Source organism: Musca domestica, unplaced genomic scaffold (assembly GCF_030504385.1).
Source record: "Musca domestica strain aabys unplaced genomic scaffold, Musca_domestica.polishedcontigs.V.1.1 15, whole genome shotgun sequence".
NCBI lineage: Eukaryota > Metazoa > Arthropoda > Insecta > Diptera > Muscidae > Musca > Musca domestica.
The window spans coordinates 3788703-3808106 of NW_026712207.1; the positions used below are offsets into that span (position 1 = coordinate 3788703).

Genomic DNA, 19404 nt, shown 5'->3' on the forward strand with positions numbered 1-19404 from the left:
AAAAATCCACGTTTATTGGTCATTTCGTCCTTCGAAAAAATCCTTTAAAAAATCCACGCTATTTTGTCATTTTGTCCTTCGAAAAAATCCTTTAAAAAATCCACGTTTATTGGTCATTTCGTCCTTCGAAAAAATCCTTTAAAAAATCCACGTTTATTGGTCATTTCGTCCTTCGAAAAAATCCTTTAAAAATCCACGTTTATTGGTCATTTCGTCCTTCGAAAAAATCCTTTAAAAAATCCACGTTTATTGGTCATTTCGTCCTTCGAAAAAATCCTTTAAAAAATCCACGTTTATTGATCATTTCATCCTTCGAAAAAATCCTTTAAAAAATCCACGTTTATTGGTCATTTCGTCCTTCGAAAAAATCCTTTAAAAAATCCACGTTTATTGGTCATTTCGTCCTTCGAAAAAATCCTTTAAAAAATCCACGTTTATTGGTCATTTCGTCCTTCGAAAAAATCCTTTAAAAAATCCACGTTTATTGGTCATTTCGTCCTTCGAAAAAATCCTTTAAAAAATCCACGTTTATTGGTCATTTCGTCCTTCGAAAAAATCCTTTAAAAAATCCACGTTTATTGGTCATTTCGTCCTTCGAAAAAATCCTTTAAAAAATCCACGTTTATTGGTCATTTCGTCCTTCGAAAAAATCCTTTAAAAAATCCACGTTTATTGGTCATTTCGTCCTTCGAAAAAATCCTTTAAAAAATCCACGTTTATTGGTCATTTCGTCCTTCGAAAAAATCCTTTAAAAAATCCACGTTTATTGGTCATTTCGTCCTTCGAAAAAATCCTTTAAAAAATCCACGTTTATTGATCATTTCGTCCTTCGAAAAAATCCTTTAAAAAATCCACGTTTATTGGTCATTTCGTCCTTCGAAAAAATCCTTTAAAAAATCCACGTTTATTGGTCATTTCGTCCTTCGAAAAAATCCTTTAAAAAATCCACGTTTATTGGTCATTTCGTCCTTCGAAAAAATCCTTTAAAAAATCCACGTTTATTGGTCATTTCGTCCTTCGAAAAAAATTCTTTAAAAAATCCACGTTTATTGGTCATTTCGTCCTTCGAAAAAATCCTTTAAAAAATCCACGTTTATTGGTCATTTCGTCCTTCGAAAAAATCCTTTAAAAAATCCACGTTTATTGGTCATTTCGTCCTTCGAAAAAATCCTTTAAAAAATCCACGTTTATTGGTCATTTCGTCCTTCGAAAAAATCCTTTAAAAAATCCACGTTTATTGGTCATTTCGTCCTTCGAAAAAATCCTTTAAAAAATCCACGTTTATTGGTCATTTCGTCCTTCGAAAAAATCCTTTAAAAAATCCACGTTTATTGGTCATTTCGTCCTTCTAAAAAATCCTTTAAAAAATCCACGTTTATTGGTCATTTCGTCCTTCTAAAAAATCCTTTTAAAAATCCACGTTTATTGGTCATTTCGTCCTTTGAAAAAATCCTTTAAAAAATCCACGTTTATTGGTCATTTCGTCCTTCGAAAAAATCCTTTAAAAAATCCACGTTTATTGGTCATTTCGTCCTTCTAAAAAATCCTTTAAAAAATCCACGTTTATTGGTCATTTTGTCCTTCGAAAAAATCCTTTAAAAAATCCACGTTTATTGTTCATTTCGTCCTTCGAAAAAATCCTTTTAAAAATCCACGTTTATTGGTCATTTCGTCCTTCTAAAAAATGTTCTTAAAAAAATCCACGTTTATTGGTCATTTCGTCCTTCGAAAAAATCCTTTAAAAAATCCAGGTTTATTGGTCATTTCGTCCTTCTAAAAAATCCTTTAAAAAATCCACGTTTATTGGTCATTTCGTCTATTGAAAAAATCCTTTAAAAAATCCACGTTTATTGTTCATTTCGTCCTTCGAAAAAATCCTTTTAAAAATCCACGTTTATTGGTCATTTCGTCCTTCGAAAAAATGTTCTTAAAAAAATCCACGTTTATTGAAACTTTAAAAATCGTCTTCAAAAATCCTTTGAAAAAATCTTCTTTAAAAAATACCCGTTTATTGGTCCTTTCAAAAAAAAAAAAAACTTTTGCAAAACTTTAATTTTTTTTCGTCAAAAATATTTCGGAACCCCTCCCCTCAACCACGTCCTTGTAAATCGTAAACTTCATTCAAAATGTAATGAATTGGAAATTCTGCTGGTGCTGTTTTTGTTGTTGTCGTTCTTGTTGATTGTGTTGCGAAAAATTCCTCAACACACACACTCACGCACACACATATCAGGTAAATGTGTAATTCCCTTTTTATAGAATTGTAAGAAAGGATGCAATGTAAAGGAAAGGCGACTGCACTTCCGCCACCTAATTTCATTGGAAATTCATAATAATATTGGCCTTTCAATTTAATCCCGTAATTGAAGGCAAAAATTAAGAATCGCATTATGTCAGAGTCATTTAACTTCTTTCGAAAGGGGTAATTTAAAAAAGGAGGAAGAAGAGAGAAAATATAATTTTATTGACAGGTTAAAATTACCTCTGGCATGTTTTTTAAAGAAGATATTTTCAAAGGACGAATAAATGGGGAGTTTCTAAAAAAATTCTCTTTCAAGAATCAACAAATGTGGATTTTTTAAGGAAGATTTTTTCAATGGACCAACAAACGTGGAATTTTTTAAAGAATATTTTTAAAGGATCACTAAATGCGGATTTTTTATAATAGATTTTTCTAAAGGGAAAATAAACGTGGAATTTTTTAAAGAATGTTTTTAAAGGATCACCATATGCGGACTTTTTATAAGAGATAAGAAGAGGACCAACTGAGGTTGAAAAATCAATGAAGATTTTTTCAAGGGACTAACAAACCTGGATTTATTAAAGAATATTTTTTTCAAAGCATCAACAAACCCGGATTTTTTGTAAGAGATTTTTCCAAAGGTCCAACAATCGTGGATTTATTTAAGAAGATTTTTTCAAAGGACCAACAATTTCGGATTTTACATAGGATTTTTTTTCCCAAAGGATCCAAGAAACGAGGATATCCTAAAGAAGGATCAACAAGCATTGATTTTTAAAGAAGACGTGAAGCATCAGCGGATGTGTTTTTTTTTTCAAATGATAAAAAAACTTGAAATTTGTAAAGAAATTGTTTTTCAAAGGACCAACAAACGTAGATTTTTCTGAGAAGATTTTTTAAAGGACCAAAAATGTGGATATTTTAATAAGAATTTTTCAAGGACCAACAAACGTAGATTTTTTGAAAGAAGATGTTTCAGAGTACTATATGACCAATTAACCTGGATTTTTAAAGGAGAGTTTTTCAAAGGATCAGAAAATGTGTTTTTTTATTTGGTATTTTTTAAGGACCCACAAAACGTGGATTTTTATGGAAGATTTTTTTAATGGCCAATAAAAATAAACTTTTAAAGAAATTTCTTTAAAAGGACCAAATGACCCAAAAAAACATGTTCCGGAGGAACTGCGAACTTGGATGTTTAAAAAAAAAACAAACATGGGAACATTTTTTTTCAAAGGACCAACAAACATGGATTATTTAAAGAAGATTTTTTCAGAAGACCAACAAATGGATTTTTTTAAGAAGATCTTTCAAAGGACCAAATATCCACATGAGGTTTTTAAGAAGATTTTTCCAAAGGACCAAATAAACGTGTCCTTTTTAAGAAGATGTTTTCAAGGGATCAACAAATATTGATTTTTTTACAGAAGATTCTTTCAAAGGACCAGCAAGCGTGGATTTTTTTTAAGAAAAAGTTTTCAAGTCGAGTTTCAGTTGAGGATTTTTTAAAGAGTTTTTTTTTTTAAAGGATGATAGGATAAATAATCATGATAATTTTTTCATATGACCACCAAGCGTGAATTTTAAGGAGATTTGTTCAAGGACCAACTTGGATTTTTTAAAGAAATTTTTTCAAAGGAACAATAGACGTGGACTTTTTAAAGAAGTTAAGGCCCAAAAGACCAACAAATGTGGGTTTTTTCAAGGACCAAGAAATTTTGAGTTTTTAAAGAAGACAATTTTGTCAAGCACCAAATATTTGATAAATTTAGATTGTTTAAAGAAAACATTTACAAAGGTCTAATTGATCAAGGAATATTTGTATTTTTTCTGGGGTCCACAAACGTGGACAAATAAGCAGTGAACTTTGATTTTTTAAAGACATTTTTTTTGAATTGAAAGTAAATTTTTTAACGATTTTTTTTTCAAGAACCTTATGACTAAAAATCTCGAATTTTCGAGGAATATGTTTTTAAGGATCTACAGATCAATAATTGTAGTTTTTTGAATGACATGTTTTTTTTTGGACACTCAGACACTGAAAGACTTCGAAGGCAACCAGCGTAGAATTTTTATGTTTTTTTAAAGGACGTTTAGGGCTACCAGGTTTTTTAAGCTAATTATTGGGAAAGGGTGAACATTCTTAAAATTTTTTCCCAAGGACTCTTTTGGCTACGAGCGTGGATTTTTTAAGGACCCGAATGTTTTTTGTTAAGATTTCCGGATTGGATTTTTACGAATATTTTAGGGAGGACTTAGGGATAGTAGTGTTAATTTCTTGTGACTTTTTTTGTAAGGACTCTCAGTGCGGCCAAAAAAGGGCGTTTAGGGCTTCCAGGTTTTTAAGCTAATTTTTGGGAAAACATTCAGAAAATATTTTCCAAAGGACTCTTTAGGCTACGAGTGTGGATTTTTTAGGGTCCCGAATGTTTTTTGTTAAGAATATTTGCTTAAGGATTCGTTAGGTTTACGGATTGGATTTTTACGAATATTTTAGGGAGGACTTAGGGATAGTAGTGTTAATTTATTGCTATTTTTTTTTGTAAGGACTCTCAGTGCTGCCAACGCAGATTATTTAAGGATTTTTTTCCGAACTACTCTTAAAGCTATTATTGAAGATGTTTGTAGGAATTTTTGAAAGCCTCTCAGGCACGCAGTTTTTTTTTTGGCTCATTTCTAAATTTATTCCAGGGATTTTAGGCTACATTACGTTTATTTAGGTTATTTTCTAAAAATGCTTTTTAAACACTTTTTTTGGGCTACTAGCGTGGAGTCAGGGATACATGCATGCTTTTTTTTTTAGAGTACTTTTTGAGGAACCCTTAGGGCTGTCACCGAAAATCTGTTAAGAATATTTTCAGAAGGACTCTTCAAGCTAATTTCAAGCAATGAATATTTTTTTAGAGGTAATCTTAGGACTATCAGGATGAATTTTTTTAAAACTCATCTCGAAGCTAACACCAACGATTTTTTGATATTTTCTTCTTACTCTTCGAGCTACCAGAATGAAGTTTTCAAAAATAGTTTCATGGGTGAATTTTTCTAGTTCATCCTTGATATTCAAGGATAACAACATTTGTTTGTTTTTTCAGGAAAATATCCGGAATAATATAAATATAGCCTGAAAAATTCTTCATAAAAAGTGTACGGTTTGTATATTTGTTAATCTTCAAAACTAAAAAATATTTCTAAGAATCCAGACAAAAATCTTAAATAAAATATTAAAAAAGTCCTAAATTTTTGCGTCTGGGACTTCATAAAAATTTCCTTTAAAATATTCTCTTTAAAAAAATCCAATAATGATAAATATTCTTAAATTAGGTTTTTACAAGGCCAAATTTTCTACTAGCCCTTAAATAAATATTTTAAAAAAGAGTTCGTAACAAATTCAGGATTTCTAAACAAATTAGTCCTTTAAAAATATTTTTTAAAAATTACACAAAAATTACCAGACTAACGATATGATAATTTAAACTGTTAACCCTTGATTCGAGAAGTTTCGAAGAAGTGGGCCAATTTTGTCAATTGTGCGCAGCCGGACAGACTGACAGACGAACGGACAGAGACCCCTAGATAGACTCCAAATATTATGAAAAGGATTTCGTCCAAAGAAACCTACGATCTAAAATCATTATTTTTCGATCAGGCGCTTTTTGGTCGTATCAAAGATATATACCATCTGTAGCCATATTGCTCAAGGTAAAAAAACTACATCCTTCCACAATATATTAAAAAAATTCAGGCCAGCGGGTGCTTAAACAAATATTCTTAAAATATCCAACATATTTTTATTGAAGAAAATCTTTAAAGTCTACAATTTCTTAAAAAATATTAAAAAATGAAAAATTTAAAGACTGCTAGTCCTTGAAAATTATTCTAAAAATCTTTTTTTTAATTTTAAAAATTTATTTTGTAAAAATATAGTCCTTGAAAATTATTCTAAAAATCTTTTTTTTAATTTTAAAAATTTATTTTCTAAAAACTCGTCAATTTCTGGGCTGTCTCTTTCTTGAAAATATATTTTTAAAAACTCTGAGTTTTCTAGGTCTAATAATCTGTAGCAGATATTCATTAAAATCTATGTTTCTATATCCTTAAATGATTTTTGAAAAAGTCTACGATTTCAAAGTCCAATAAACCTTCAAAAAATATTTGTATAAAATCGACTATTATTCACAAAATATTCCTAGAACCTGTGATTATGAGGTTGAAATAGGCTTTGAAAATATTTCATTAAAAAATATAAGTGGTCTAACTGAAATGTCGTTGAAAAAATTTAAATCTCTGTTTCTATATCTAAGAGTCCTTGAATGATCCTTGAAAAAAGTTTTCGATCTCAAAGTCCAATTAACCATAAAAAATATTTGTATAAAATAGACCATTAGTCTTTATTAGACCTCAAAGATTCCTTTAGAAAAATTCCTTGAAAAATATTCCTCATAAAATCCATGATTTCTAAGTCGAACACGCCTTCACAAAATATTCTTAGAATCCGTGATGATGAGTTTAAAAATAGGCTTTGAAAATATTTTATTTAAAAAATTCACATTTTTAAGCTGAGATGTCCTTGAAAAAATATCCCTGAAAATATCCGATTTCTTTCCCTAATTTTAGTGGGCAAAAAATTTCTTAGAAATGCAGTATTTCTTGTTTAGTTCCTTCCTGGAAGAAATATCCTTAAAAAATCAGAAATTCCTCGTTTTGTAGCCCTTAAGAAAATTTAGTTCAGAACTCTTTGGAAAAAATATTAAATAGCACAACATTTTTTTTTAAATCTTTTCAAAAATATCCAAAAAATTCAAAAATTTCCTTTTAAAAGTCCTCCAAATTTTTAGAGAAACACCCGCGATTTCCAGCTCTGAAAATGTCTGACAAAAAGTTCTTCAAAACTTCTCCCTTAAATCGCCCCCAATGGTGTCTCTGTAATCCTTTAAAAAATGTCGATCAATGAATTTAATAAAAATTTTAATAATTTTTTCGTTTTCTTTTTTTTCTCCAAAAATCTTTTCCAAAAATAACCATAAAAATTCAAAAATTTATTTTTAAAAGTCCTTGACATTTTTGGAGAAATGCCCACGATTTCCAGCTCCGAAAATGACTGACAAAAAGTCCTACAAAACTTCTCCCCGTTACTTATTGTTTCATCCTTAAAAAACCTCCCTTAAATCGCCCCAATGGTGTCTCTGTTATCCTTTAAAAAATGTCGATCAATGAATTTAATACAAATTTTAATAATTTTTTTCGTCTTCTTCCTCTTCTCCTCCACATTCTGGGGGAGAGGGCGGGGGCTTAGCAAATAAAAATACCATTAATCCCATCGATGTTGTTGACTATTGGTTCCCATAGGAAAAATTATGTTTTACCACTTCTTTCTGTTGTTTTAAGTACTCTACAACAAGAACAACAACAACAACAATTGCAGAAGCAACAACAACAATAACAGAAAAAACACCCAATCATAATAAATAATCCCGTTCATTTGGGGGCTTAGCATCGAGGCGCCATAAAGGCAGACATACCAACCTATTTTGAGGAAAGATGCCATTTGTGTGGCTCGATGGCGGGTTGGTTGGATGGATGGATGGATGGTAAGGCGTGTGAACTGCAGCTGTTGTTGTTGTTGTTTGTTGTCGGCTGCCTCAAGTTTCATTTGCACCATTTCATTACAACAATCAGTCAAAAGGCATACAAGTGGCGAAATTATAAAAATGTTCTTTGGCAAAAAAGCCCGAACGGCCATTCAAAGAATACCAGCAGCAACAGCAGCAGCGGCATCAACAGCATCCTCATCAGTGGCACGAACAACGGCTGCCACTATCGCCACAACAATAACAACAACGGCAACCGACAGCCATAATAAAATTCTGATTCAATCAATGCTCAATTCCCATATTTTTTCGTTGTTCGTCTTGTTGTTGCTGTTGTTCCGGGGCTATTTTTTTTCGGGGTTGTTGACTGCAATAAAGCCAGGCCGGAAAACCGCAAAAAACGACTTGTTTGCATGCATGCTTTACATAATTTGTATGCACAATGCAACGCACTGTAGTAGCAACAACAACAACAACAAGAAGAGGAGAAGTTGTAGCGCCAAACAATCATGAAAACGCAAATACATGGACCCGCAAACACATATGGTTTGTAAGCGGAGGAATATTAATGTATCAGCATAAGTACGGTTAGGGAAAAGAGCTGGCCGATTTAAGACCTTTTGGGGAGAAAATTAATATATCCTCTTGGAAGACCTTCTATCGATTTTCTGAATATGTAAGACCTTATTCGGGTCTTATGTAGGTGACAGACCTTCTACAGGTCCACAGTAGATGGAAGACTTTCTCCAGATTTTCTGTAAATGGAAGACTTTCTTCAGTTCAGCTATAGATGGCAGGTCTTCTTTAGACAGAAGACCTTTTACGACTCTTCTATAGACATAAGACCTTCCGCGGGTCTTCTATAGCCAGAAGACCTTCTACAGGTCTTCACGGCCAGGGGACTTTTTACAGATCTTTTATAGATAGAAGACTTTGTACAGGTCTTCTATAGACAGAATACTTTGTACAAGTCTTCTATAGACGGAAGACCTTCGACAAATCTTCTATAGACAGAAGACTTTGTACAGGTCTTCTATAGACAGAAGTCCCTCTACAGATCTTCCACTGACAGAAGACCTTCTGTAGGTTTTCCACGGACAGAATACCTTCTACAGGTCTCCTGTAGAAAGAAGACCTTCTACTGGTCCTTTTGCAGACAAAAGACATTCTACAGGTCTCCTATAGACAGAAGGCCATCTACAAGCCTCCCATTGACGGAAGGTCTTTTAAAGATCTACAACTGGGAGAAGACCTTCTACAGGTCTTCTATCGACAGAAGCCCTTTAACAGGTCTTCTGTAGATGGAAGACCTTCTAGAGGACTTCTTTATACAGAAGATTTTCCACACGTCTTCTAGAGATAGAAGACCCTTTTATAGGTCTTCTTCAGACAGAAGACCTTCCACAGGTCTATTATTGTCAGAATACCTTCCACAGGTCTATTATTGTGAGAATAGCTTCCACAGGCCTTCTAAAGATAGAAGACCTTCCACAGGACTTCTATGGATAGAAGACCTTTTACTGGTCTCCTATGAATAGAAGACCTTCTGTAGGTCTTTTATGGATAGAAGACATTCTGTAGGTCTTCTATGAATAGCAGACCTTCAACAGCTCTTTTATGGATAGAAGACCTTCAACAGCTCTTCTATGGATAGAAGACCTTCAACAGCTCTTCTATGGATAGAAGACCTTCTACAGCTCTTCTATGGATAGAAGAGCTTCTACAGCTCTTCTATGGATAGAAGAGCTTCTACAGCTCTTCTATGGATAGAAGAGCTTCTACAGCTCTTCTATGGATAGAAGAGCTTCTACAGCTCTTCTATGGATAGAAGAGCTTCTACAGCTCTTCTATGGATAGAAGAGCTTCTACAGCTCTTCTATGGATAGAAGAGCTTCTACAGCTCTTCTATGGATAGAAGAGCTTCTACAGCTCTTCTATGGATAGAAGAGCTTCTACAGCTCTTCTATGAATAGAAGAGCTTCTACAGCTCTTCTATGGATAGAAGAGCTTCTACAGGTCTTCTATGAATAGAAGACCTTCTACAGGCCTTCTATGGATAGAAGAGCTTCTACAGGTCTTCTATGAATAGAAGACCTTCTACAGGCCTTCTATGGATAGAAGACCTTCTACAGGCCTTCTATGGATAGAAGACCTTCTACAGGTCTTCTATGGAAAGAAGACCTTCTACAGGTCTTCTATGGACCTTCTGTGGGTCTTTTATGGGTAGAAGACCTTCTGTAGGTCTTTTATTGATAGAAGACCTTCTGTAGATTTTGTATATGAGACCTTCTAGAGATCTTCTATAGACCGAAGACCTTTTAAAGGTCTTCTATACATAAAGGTCTTCTATAGACCCTCTACAGGTCTTCTATGAATAGAAGACCGTCTACAGGTCTTCTATGGATGGAAGACTGTCTACAGATCTTCTATGGATCGAAGACCTTCTGTAGGACTTCTATGGATGGAAGACCTTCCACAGGTCTTCTATGGATAGAAGACCTTCCACAGGTCTTCTATGGATAGAAGACCTTCTGTAGATCTTCTATGGATAGGAGACCTTCTGTAGTTCGTCTATGGATAGAAGACCTTCTGTAGGTCGTCTATGGATAGAAGACCTTCTGTAGGTCGCCTATGGATGGAAGACCTTCTGTAGGTCGTCTATGGATAGAAGACCTTCTGTAGGTCGTCTATGGATAGAAGATCTTCTGTAGGTCGTCTATGGATAGAAGACTCTCTGTAGGTCGTCTATGGATAGAAGACCTTCTGTAGGTCTTCTATGGACAGAAGACCTTCTGTGCGTTTTCTACAGACATAAGAGCTGCCACAGGTCTTTTATGGATACAAGACATTGTTGGTCTTTTATGGTTAAAAGACCTTCTGCGGATCTTCTATGAATAGAAGATCTTCTAGGTCTTCCATTGATAGAAGACCTTCTGTAGGTCTTCTATGGATAGGTCTTCTATAAATAAAAGACCTTTTACAGGTCTTCTGTAGTTGCAACACCTTCTGTGGGTCTTCTATAAACAGGAGACCTTCTGCAGGTCTGCTGTAGAAAGGAGATCTTCTACAAGTATTCTTCTGCAGATGGCGAACCTTTTACTCTACTTTCATAATCTACTGAGGTTTTCTGTAATTTTTGTCTAATTTTGGTCGATTTGGTATATCTTTAAAATCTAAATCCGCAACTCTATCTCCCCGAACATTCCCACAAACGGACAAACAAGCGCTCACTCGCTAGGCCTTTGAATTTGCAACTAGTTGTTGGTGTATATCCTGTGGAAAATATTTGTGCAATTTCCATGTTCGGGGAATTATGTCCATTTACATGTGCCACACAATGGCGAGCTACACACACACATGCTAACACTCGTACACACTCACATGGAACATATTGTCAGGCCTTAGCATAAGTAATGTTGTAAAAGCCGTCTGGTCCTTTTTGTTGCAATGCATTTATCCCCGATGAATATTGCATGTGTGTGTGTGAATGTGTGTGGCAATGGCGAGCTTTGTCCGCTTTAACGTTCATTAAGCAACAACAAAAACAAAGTAAAAAAAAACAATAACAAAGAGGAAAACAAGCCGACAAACTGGGCGGACACTGACACTTGTAATTGAAATGAATTAAAAAAAAAACGGAGGAGAACAGAAACATTGACGATTTACTTTAACAACTGAAGCAATTATTAAAGCTATTTGATTTATACTTGTTCGATGGAACGGCGAACAAAAACAAATGAACAAAAACTCGGAAAATAACAACAGCTAGAATTTGTTGCAAGGATTTTGTTTGGTTTGTTTGTATTACAGCCATGTCGGTGTTGCAGTGTTGTTTACCCTGTAATCGCTTTTTTTGATGAAAGGTGTTCGTTCGATCGTTTGGTTTCTGTTCCAGAACATTTGTCTAAATGTTGTTTTAAATGACTCAAAATCAATTTTGTTACACTCAACTGAGCTTCGAAGCGATTAGAAGAATTATGGGGCGAAAATAACAACAATAAAAAAGAACAACATGGATTTAATTGGAAATAGCGACGCCTATTTCAGTGGGTGGAGGAAAATATGCTAGAGAACTTTGGATTTTGTGGGGGGGAGTATATCAAGATCTAAGGCTGAGCAACTGCAGCTGGTGAACAATGGATGGAAATATCAATAGTATCGAGACCTAATTTTTGAAGGGAGCAGTGATTTATAAGACGAAATGCCAATTATGGGAGGTCGGGGATTTTTTAAAGGATATTCCCTTTTTTTATTATTATTATTTTTTTGTTTTTAAAAAAAAATTGTGTATATTAGGGTGGTCTGAGGAAAACTGGAGACAAAATCTTGAAAATTTCCCATTGAAAATCCTTAATTTTTAGCCAGGATACCCTCGAAAAAAGCTCTTCAAAATAAAAGTCGTGAGGTCCTTAAAAAATCCTTAAAATCTACGAATCTAAATCGGGAAGTCCATTAAAATTTTTGAGATAAAATCTAAAATTTTTGTCACGAGATTCTTCAATTTTTTTAGGAAATTTTAGAAGAATTTAAAAAAACCAACCCTTTTGATAATGAGGTCCTTAAGAGTCGATGAAAAACAAAACAAAAAAAAAACAAAAAAAAAACAAAAACTTAAAAACTATCGACTATTGATGAGGTTTAATTTGAGATGGAAAACCTTCCACAGGTCTTCTTCATAGACAGAATACCTGCCACAGGACTTATATACACACAAGACTTCTGCAGGTCTTCTAGGAACAGAAGACGTTCTACAAACAGAAGACCTTTCAGAGGTTTGGACCTATGGAGCTTTCACGGGTAGACCTTCTGTAGACAGCCCTTCCACAGGTCTTCTGTAGATGGAATACCTTCTCGGGGGGTCACCCATAGACTGAAGAATTTCCACAAGTCTTCTATGGATAGATGACCTTCTACAGGTCTTCTAGTAACCGAAGATCTTCCAAAGGCCTTCTATGGACAGAAGATCTTTCAGAGGTCTTCTATAGACTGAAGATTCCTCCAGGTCTTCTATGGATAGAAAACCTTCCACAGGACTTTTATAGACAGAAGACCTTTTACAGGTCTTCTACAGACAGAAGACCATCTGCAGGTCTCCTATAGACAGGACAGGTCTACAGGATAAAAGGCCTTCTACTGGCCTTTATGAACAGAAAATCTTCTACAGGTCTTCGATAGGCAGTAGACTTTCCAGAGGTCTTCAATAGACAGAAGACCTCCTACAAGTCTGTCAGGTGTTTTAATAGACAGAAGATATTCTATAGGTCTTCCACACACAGAAGTTCTTCTACAGGTCTTCTATCGACAGAACACTTATTATATTTCTTCTATAGACAGTAGGCCTTCTACAGGTCTTCTATGGATAGAAGATCATCTAAACTACTTCTATGAATAGAAGATTTTCTACGGGTCTTCTATAGACAAAAGACCTTCTACAGGTCTTCTATGGACAGAAGATCTTCTAAGGTTCTGTATAGCCAGAAGACCTGCTACAGGCTTTCTATGGGTAGAATATCTTTACAGGTCCTTCTATACACAGAAGTCCTTCTGCAAGTATTCTATATACAGTAGACATTTTACCTGTCTTCTATGGACAAAAGGCTTTCCAAAAGCCTTCAGTAGTTGAAAGACCTTTTTTAGGTCTTCTGAAGATGGAAAACGACCTTTTAAGGATCACCTTTTACAGAAGACCTTCAACATATCTTCTATAGGCAGAAGACCTTCTAGAGGTCTTCCATAGACAGAAGACTTTCTGCAGGTCCTCTATAGGTAGAATAACTTATGCAGGTCTTCAATAGGCAGAATACCTTAAACCTGTCTTCTATGGACAAAAGGCCTTCCAGAGGCCTTCTATAGACATAAGACCTTCCAGAGGCCTTCTGTAGGTGACAGACCTTTTACAGGTCTTCGGTAGATGGGAATAGACCTTTGGCAGAAGACCTTCAAGAAGTCTTCCATAGACAGAAGACTTTAAACAGGTTCTCTATAGGTAGAAGAACTTCTACAGGTTTTCTATAGAAAGAAGACCATCTACAGGCCTTCTATAGATAGATGACCTTCTACAGGGTTCCATGGATAAAAGACCTTTTACAGGTTTTTATGTGCAGAAGATTTTCTACAGGTCGTCTATAGATAGAAGTCTTTCTACAGGTCTTCCATGGGCAGAATACCTTCTATAGGTCCTTTATAGACAGAAGACCGACAGGTCTTTTATGGATAGAAGACCTTCATCAGATCTTTTGTGGATAGAAGACCTTCATCAGATATTTTATGGATAGAAGACCTTTCTGCAGGTCTTCTATTGATAGAAGACCTTTTGCAGGTCTTGTATGACCTGTGAGCTCATCTACTCTACCATAGATGATCGGTGAGCTCATCTAATCTACCGTAGATGATCGGTGAGCTCATCTACTCTACCGTAGATGATCGGTGAGCTCATCTACTCTACCGTAGATGACCGGTGAGCTCATCTACTCTACCGGAGATGACCGGTGAGCTCATCTACTCTACCGGAGATGACCGGTGAGCTCATCTACTCTACAGTAAATGAGCTGTGAGCTCTTCTACTCTACCGTAGATGACCTGTGAGCTCATCTACTTTACCGTAGATGACCTTAGAGATCATTTACTCTACAGTAGATGGTCATTGAGCTTATCTACTTTACAGTAGATGACCATTAAATCATCCACTTGACCCTTAGACCCCCTAAATAGGCCCAATATGCAGTCTGGATATAATACTTGTGTATAATTCATGGGAAAAGACTCACCTGCATTGAACGACGACTCGAACCGCTATTCGACCTCGACAGCATTGGTGGCCGTCGTTTTGTGGCACCACGGCCCGCCAGCAAATTGTTGAGCAACGATGGTGAGCGAGCACAGATAAAGGCATGGAAAGAGGAAACCGTAAAAACGCCCAATTTGTTGAGAGTATTTTTGGTGGGGCGTGAGACATGGGTGAGCAAGGACTGCAAGGAGAAGAAATTTCACAAAATTACATTGATTATATGAAAACTTTAAAATCTTTTAAATTCGCCCCTTACCTTGGGATTTGGCAATTCGCCACTCTGCAGCGAGGCCATGTAGCAGCGCAAACGGAACTGTTCACAGTGTAAACGTTCTAAATTCTCTTCCCATTGCAGGATTTGACCTTGGATTTGGAGACGGGTATCCTGATCGGTGACCACAGATTGTTGCAATTCGGCCATGTGTTTCAGCTTGTGATCCTGTGAAGAGGGGTAAAGAAACAGGTGAGTAAGCTAACAATTTTACAACATTTCAACATTGATTTGAAACAAATTTTGTAACTCAAATGCAATTTTAACAAAGTTCCAAATAAACACACACTGTACACCATGTGTCCATGTGTTGGTGTGTCAGTGTGTGTGTGTGTGCGGTGTGCATGTGTGGCATATATTATTGTCGACATTGTATGCTTTTGTCATTATTTTCAACGCCCATTAGTTGGATATATTTTTGTTGTCGTCGTTTTGCTGCTGCTGCTGCTGCTTTTCTGGGTGTTTTGTTCATGCTTTCTGTGATGGCTTTTGTGTGTTGTTGCTGCTGTTGTATGCACAGCTAGAATATAGTATATTTTTGTCCCTACCCTTCCCTAGCTCGCCCTGGCTTTCTATGTTTGAATTTGTTTGTTCGCCTTGCTTTTGGCTGTTGCTGTGTTGTATACAAATCCATTTTGCCTTGCATTACACAAAGTAGATTTCAGTGCAGCAGCGATGGCAGGTGGCGGGTGGGTAGCAGCACCAGATGCCATAGCATCCTTTCATGGGTTCCCATGTAGGTGGCGTCCCCGCCCCCTGTATCTGTGTATGTGTTTGTTCATTTGCATGTCCTCCCAAAAAGCGTTGCATATGCTGACAACGATTCGTTGTCGTGTTTTTGATTCCTTTATGCCGTTCGTACTATCGCCACTGTCACCGAGATTTGTAATGCACACACACACACCCACACATTTGTTGGCCACACATAGTCAGTTAGGTCTGTCAAATACCTTTACCGAAACTTGCATGTGTACCCCCCACCGCTTCTCCTCCATTTTTTTCTACAATGTAAAATAACAAAAAACAACAACAACAACACAACTGAAAATAGCAACGAAATAAACAAGCAAATACAGATGTGTGTCATGAATTGACAATAAAAATATATAGGTGTGTATATTAGGGTTGCGAGAGGAAAAAAGGGGACAACATCTTAATTTTTTTTTCAAAAATCCTCAATTTATAACCAGAATGTCCTTAAAAAGTCTTTAAAAATGAAAGTATTTAAAACGTGAGGTGGTTAGGGAGTATATCACGTCTTAAGGCAGGGCAACTGGAGCTGCCAAACAATCGATGGCAATATAGATAGTATCGAGACTTAATTGTTGGATATTTTCGATATTTTGTATTTCAAGTTCGTAATGGATACTACAGCCTACGGCAGAAAATTGTCTATGCAGGTACATGTCTTCGTATAGCCTCCATATAACGATACCTCCCGATATTTGGTATTTTAATGATCTTAGGGACTCTTTTTAGCGGAATTGTTTCAAATTTCATAGTTGAGGTTCGTAATGGATACAACAGCCTATGGCAGAAAATTGTCTATGCAGGACCACGTATTCGTATAGCTCCCTGATAACGGTACCTCCCGATATTCGATATGTTTATAATTTTAGCGACACTTTTAAGCGGAATTGTTTTAAATTTCGGATTGGAACTTCGTAATGAAAGTCGTGAGATCCTTAAAAAATCCCTAAAATCTATGAATTTAAATCGGGAAGTCCTCGAAAAAAAATCTTAAAAATCTCTTTATTTTAAAAGAGGAAATTCTCGCCAAAGTTTATAAAAAAACGTCACAATTTATAGTATTGAGGTCCTGGAATTTTTCTCAGGTCTTGAAAATTTAAAAAAAAAAAAATAATTTTCGACCACAAGATCCTCAAAAAAGTCTTCTTTGAAATTTATAGCCAAGGAAGACTTTAGAAAAAAAATCTAACAAAATCCCCGACCATTGACCATGAAGTCTTTAAAAGATGCTTTAAAATCGGTCATGAGCTCCTTAATTTTTTTTCTAAAAAATCCACAGTAAAGTCCTTCAAAATCCTTAAAATTTTGATTTTTTTGGAAAGCCTTAAAAAAATTATTTTGATCTAGAAGGTCCTCGAAAGGGTTTTTTTTTAAAAAACCGCAATTTATAGTCCGGAAGTATTTGAAAAAATGTCTACAAAATTAACGATAATTGACCATGAAGTCCTTTAAAATAATGTTTTAAAAATTAAATCAAAAAATTGTCAAAAAAATAATAATAAATTAATTAAAAAATCACGATTTTTGTTCATGAGGTCCTTCAATTTTTTTTTCAAAAAAAAAAAAAATAAAATAAAATAAGCAGGAAAGTCCTTGAAAACCCTTAAAAATTATTATAGTCATTGGGAGTTTTTTTTTTTCAGGAAAGCCTAAAATTTGTTTTTGCCAATTTTTATTCTAAAAATCAACAGGAATGTTTTAAAAAACCTTAAAACATTAAAAAAATTAAAAAGCCGCAATTTATAGTCAGGAAGTATTTGAAAAAAATGTCTAAAAAATCAACAATAATTGCCCATGAAGTCCTTTAAAATAATGTTTTAAAATTTAAATCAGAAAATCCTCAAAAAAAAAAATATATATATATATTTAAATAAATAAATAAAAAATCACGATTTTTAGTCATGAGGTCCATAAATTTTTTTTTTCAAAAAAAAAAAAAAATAACAGGAAAGTTCTTGAAAGCCTTAAAGATTATAGTCATTGAAAGATTTTTTTCAGGAAAGCCAAAAAAGAAAGAATAAAAATTAAATTCGCAAACTACAGCCACGATGTCTTTAAAGAAAAAAAAATAACAATTCACGACCAAAAAATGCTTTAAAATCCGCGAATTTAAATCATAAAATCCTCGAAAAAAAATTAAAAAAAACTTTTTTTCATGAAAGCTTAAACAATTTAAAAAAATCGACCACGAGGTCCTCAAATATATGTATTCTTTAAAATTCGCAATTTATAGTGAGTAAGTCTTTGAAAAAAGCTCAAAAATTCACGACCATTGTCCTTAGAAAGTTCTTTAAAATCTGCGAACTTAAATCAGAAAATCCTCGAAATAAATTTCAAATAATAAGGTTTTTTTTTCAGGGGAGCCTAAAAAAAAAAAAAAAAAAAAATTTTCGATCACGAAGTTCTCAAATATGTCTTCTTTAAAATTCACATATAAGCATTCGGCCACAAGGTCCACAAAAATGCCTTAATTAAAATTCGCAAATTTTAGCCAGGAAATCTTTGAAAATATTCTTAAAATTTCAAGACCATTGACCATGAAGTCCTCAAGACGTCCTCGAAAAAATGTAAAAACACCCCAATTTTTAGTTAAGAGGTCCTAGGATTTTGTTTTCAAAAAAATCCACATTATTTAGCAGGGATCTCCTTTATAAATTCCCATATTTTTATATATTTATATTTTTGAATTTAATGTCCTTAAATATTTACGCCAGGAAGTCCTTGGAAAAAATCAATATTTTTCATATAATGGTGTCTTTAAACGTAATTTATATCACTTTTAGCGTGGAAATCACTGATTTTTTTTTTTAATTTCGTAGAAATTCCCAGTTTTTGATCGCGGGGTCCTTGAGTCTTTTTTTTTTCTTAAAAACCCGCGGTTTGTAAAATATATTTTTTATTTAAGATATTTTTAGTCTTTATTGTTGAAACATTTTCTGAAATTTCCACCTTCTGATTATGAGGTCCTTAAATATTCTCGAAGTCCTTGGAAAAATCGACATTGTTCGTGCCATTTTTTTGAAATATTATGGGGTCCTTGTAGAATATACACACATATCTACAATTTATAGCCTACAAATCCCAGAAATTTCTTGCAAAATTGCTAAAATTAATTTTGTTTAAAGAGTTGTTAATTTTTTATTATTATTTATTTTTCTAAGGATTTTTTAATATTTTTTGTTTAAACATTTTCTGAAATTTCCACTTGCGATTATAAGGACCTTAAATATTCCAGGAAGTCCTTGGAAGAATCGACTTATATTTTGCATATATTTAAATATAATATAATGTAGTCCTTGAAGAATTTTCATAAATATCTAAAATTTTTAGCCTGGAAGTCTCAGAAATTTCTTGCAAATTTTATGCAAATGTACAATTGTTGATCGCAAGGTCCTTGATTGTTTTTTCCTTAAAAAAATCCACGATTTGTAAAATTTATTTTTTCTAAAGATTTTTTTTTAAACATTTTTTGTTGTTGAAACATTTTCTGAAATTTCCACTAGCTATTTATAAGGTCCTTAAATATTTATTTTTATCCTGGACGACCTTGACCCTCTTAAATACAGTCAGATTTACAATGTTTTTCAAAGAAGTTCTTTAAAATATGTTCTTCAAAAACACGATTTTTTAAACAATACACAATTTTTTAACCAGGAAGTTCGTAAAAAAAACTTAAGAATTAGCGATTTTTGTTCATAATGTCCTGAATTTATTTTCCCAAAGTTCGGGAATTTTAATCATTGAAAAAAAAAAAAAAAATAAAAAT

General features: G+C 34.1%; 1 protein-coding gene across 9 annotated transcripts in view; it reads right to left on the reverse strand.

Annotated features, from left to right (window-relative positions):
* The window catches only part of LOC101894603 (protein still life, isoforms C/SIF type 2), a 287508-nt gene that overhangs the window by 82201 nt on the left and 185903 nt on the right, over nucleotides 1-19404 (reverse strand). For all 9 annotated transcript variants that reach the window (XM_059119542.1, XM_059119545.1, XM_059119543.1 and 6 more), the window contains 2 exons: nucleotides 14874-15056; nucleotides 14598-14798 (listed from right to left, as the gene is read on the reverse strand). In XM_059119542.1, coding sequence (XP_058975525.1) covers nucleotides 14598-14798; nucleotides 14874-15056 — 384 coding nt within the window. The remainder of the gene's footprint in view (nucleotides 1-14597; nucleotides 14799-14873; nucleotides 15057-19404) is intronic.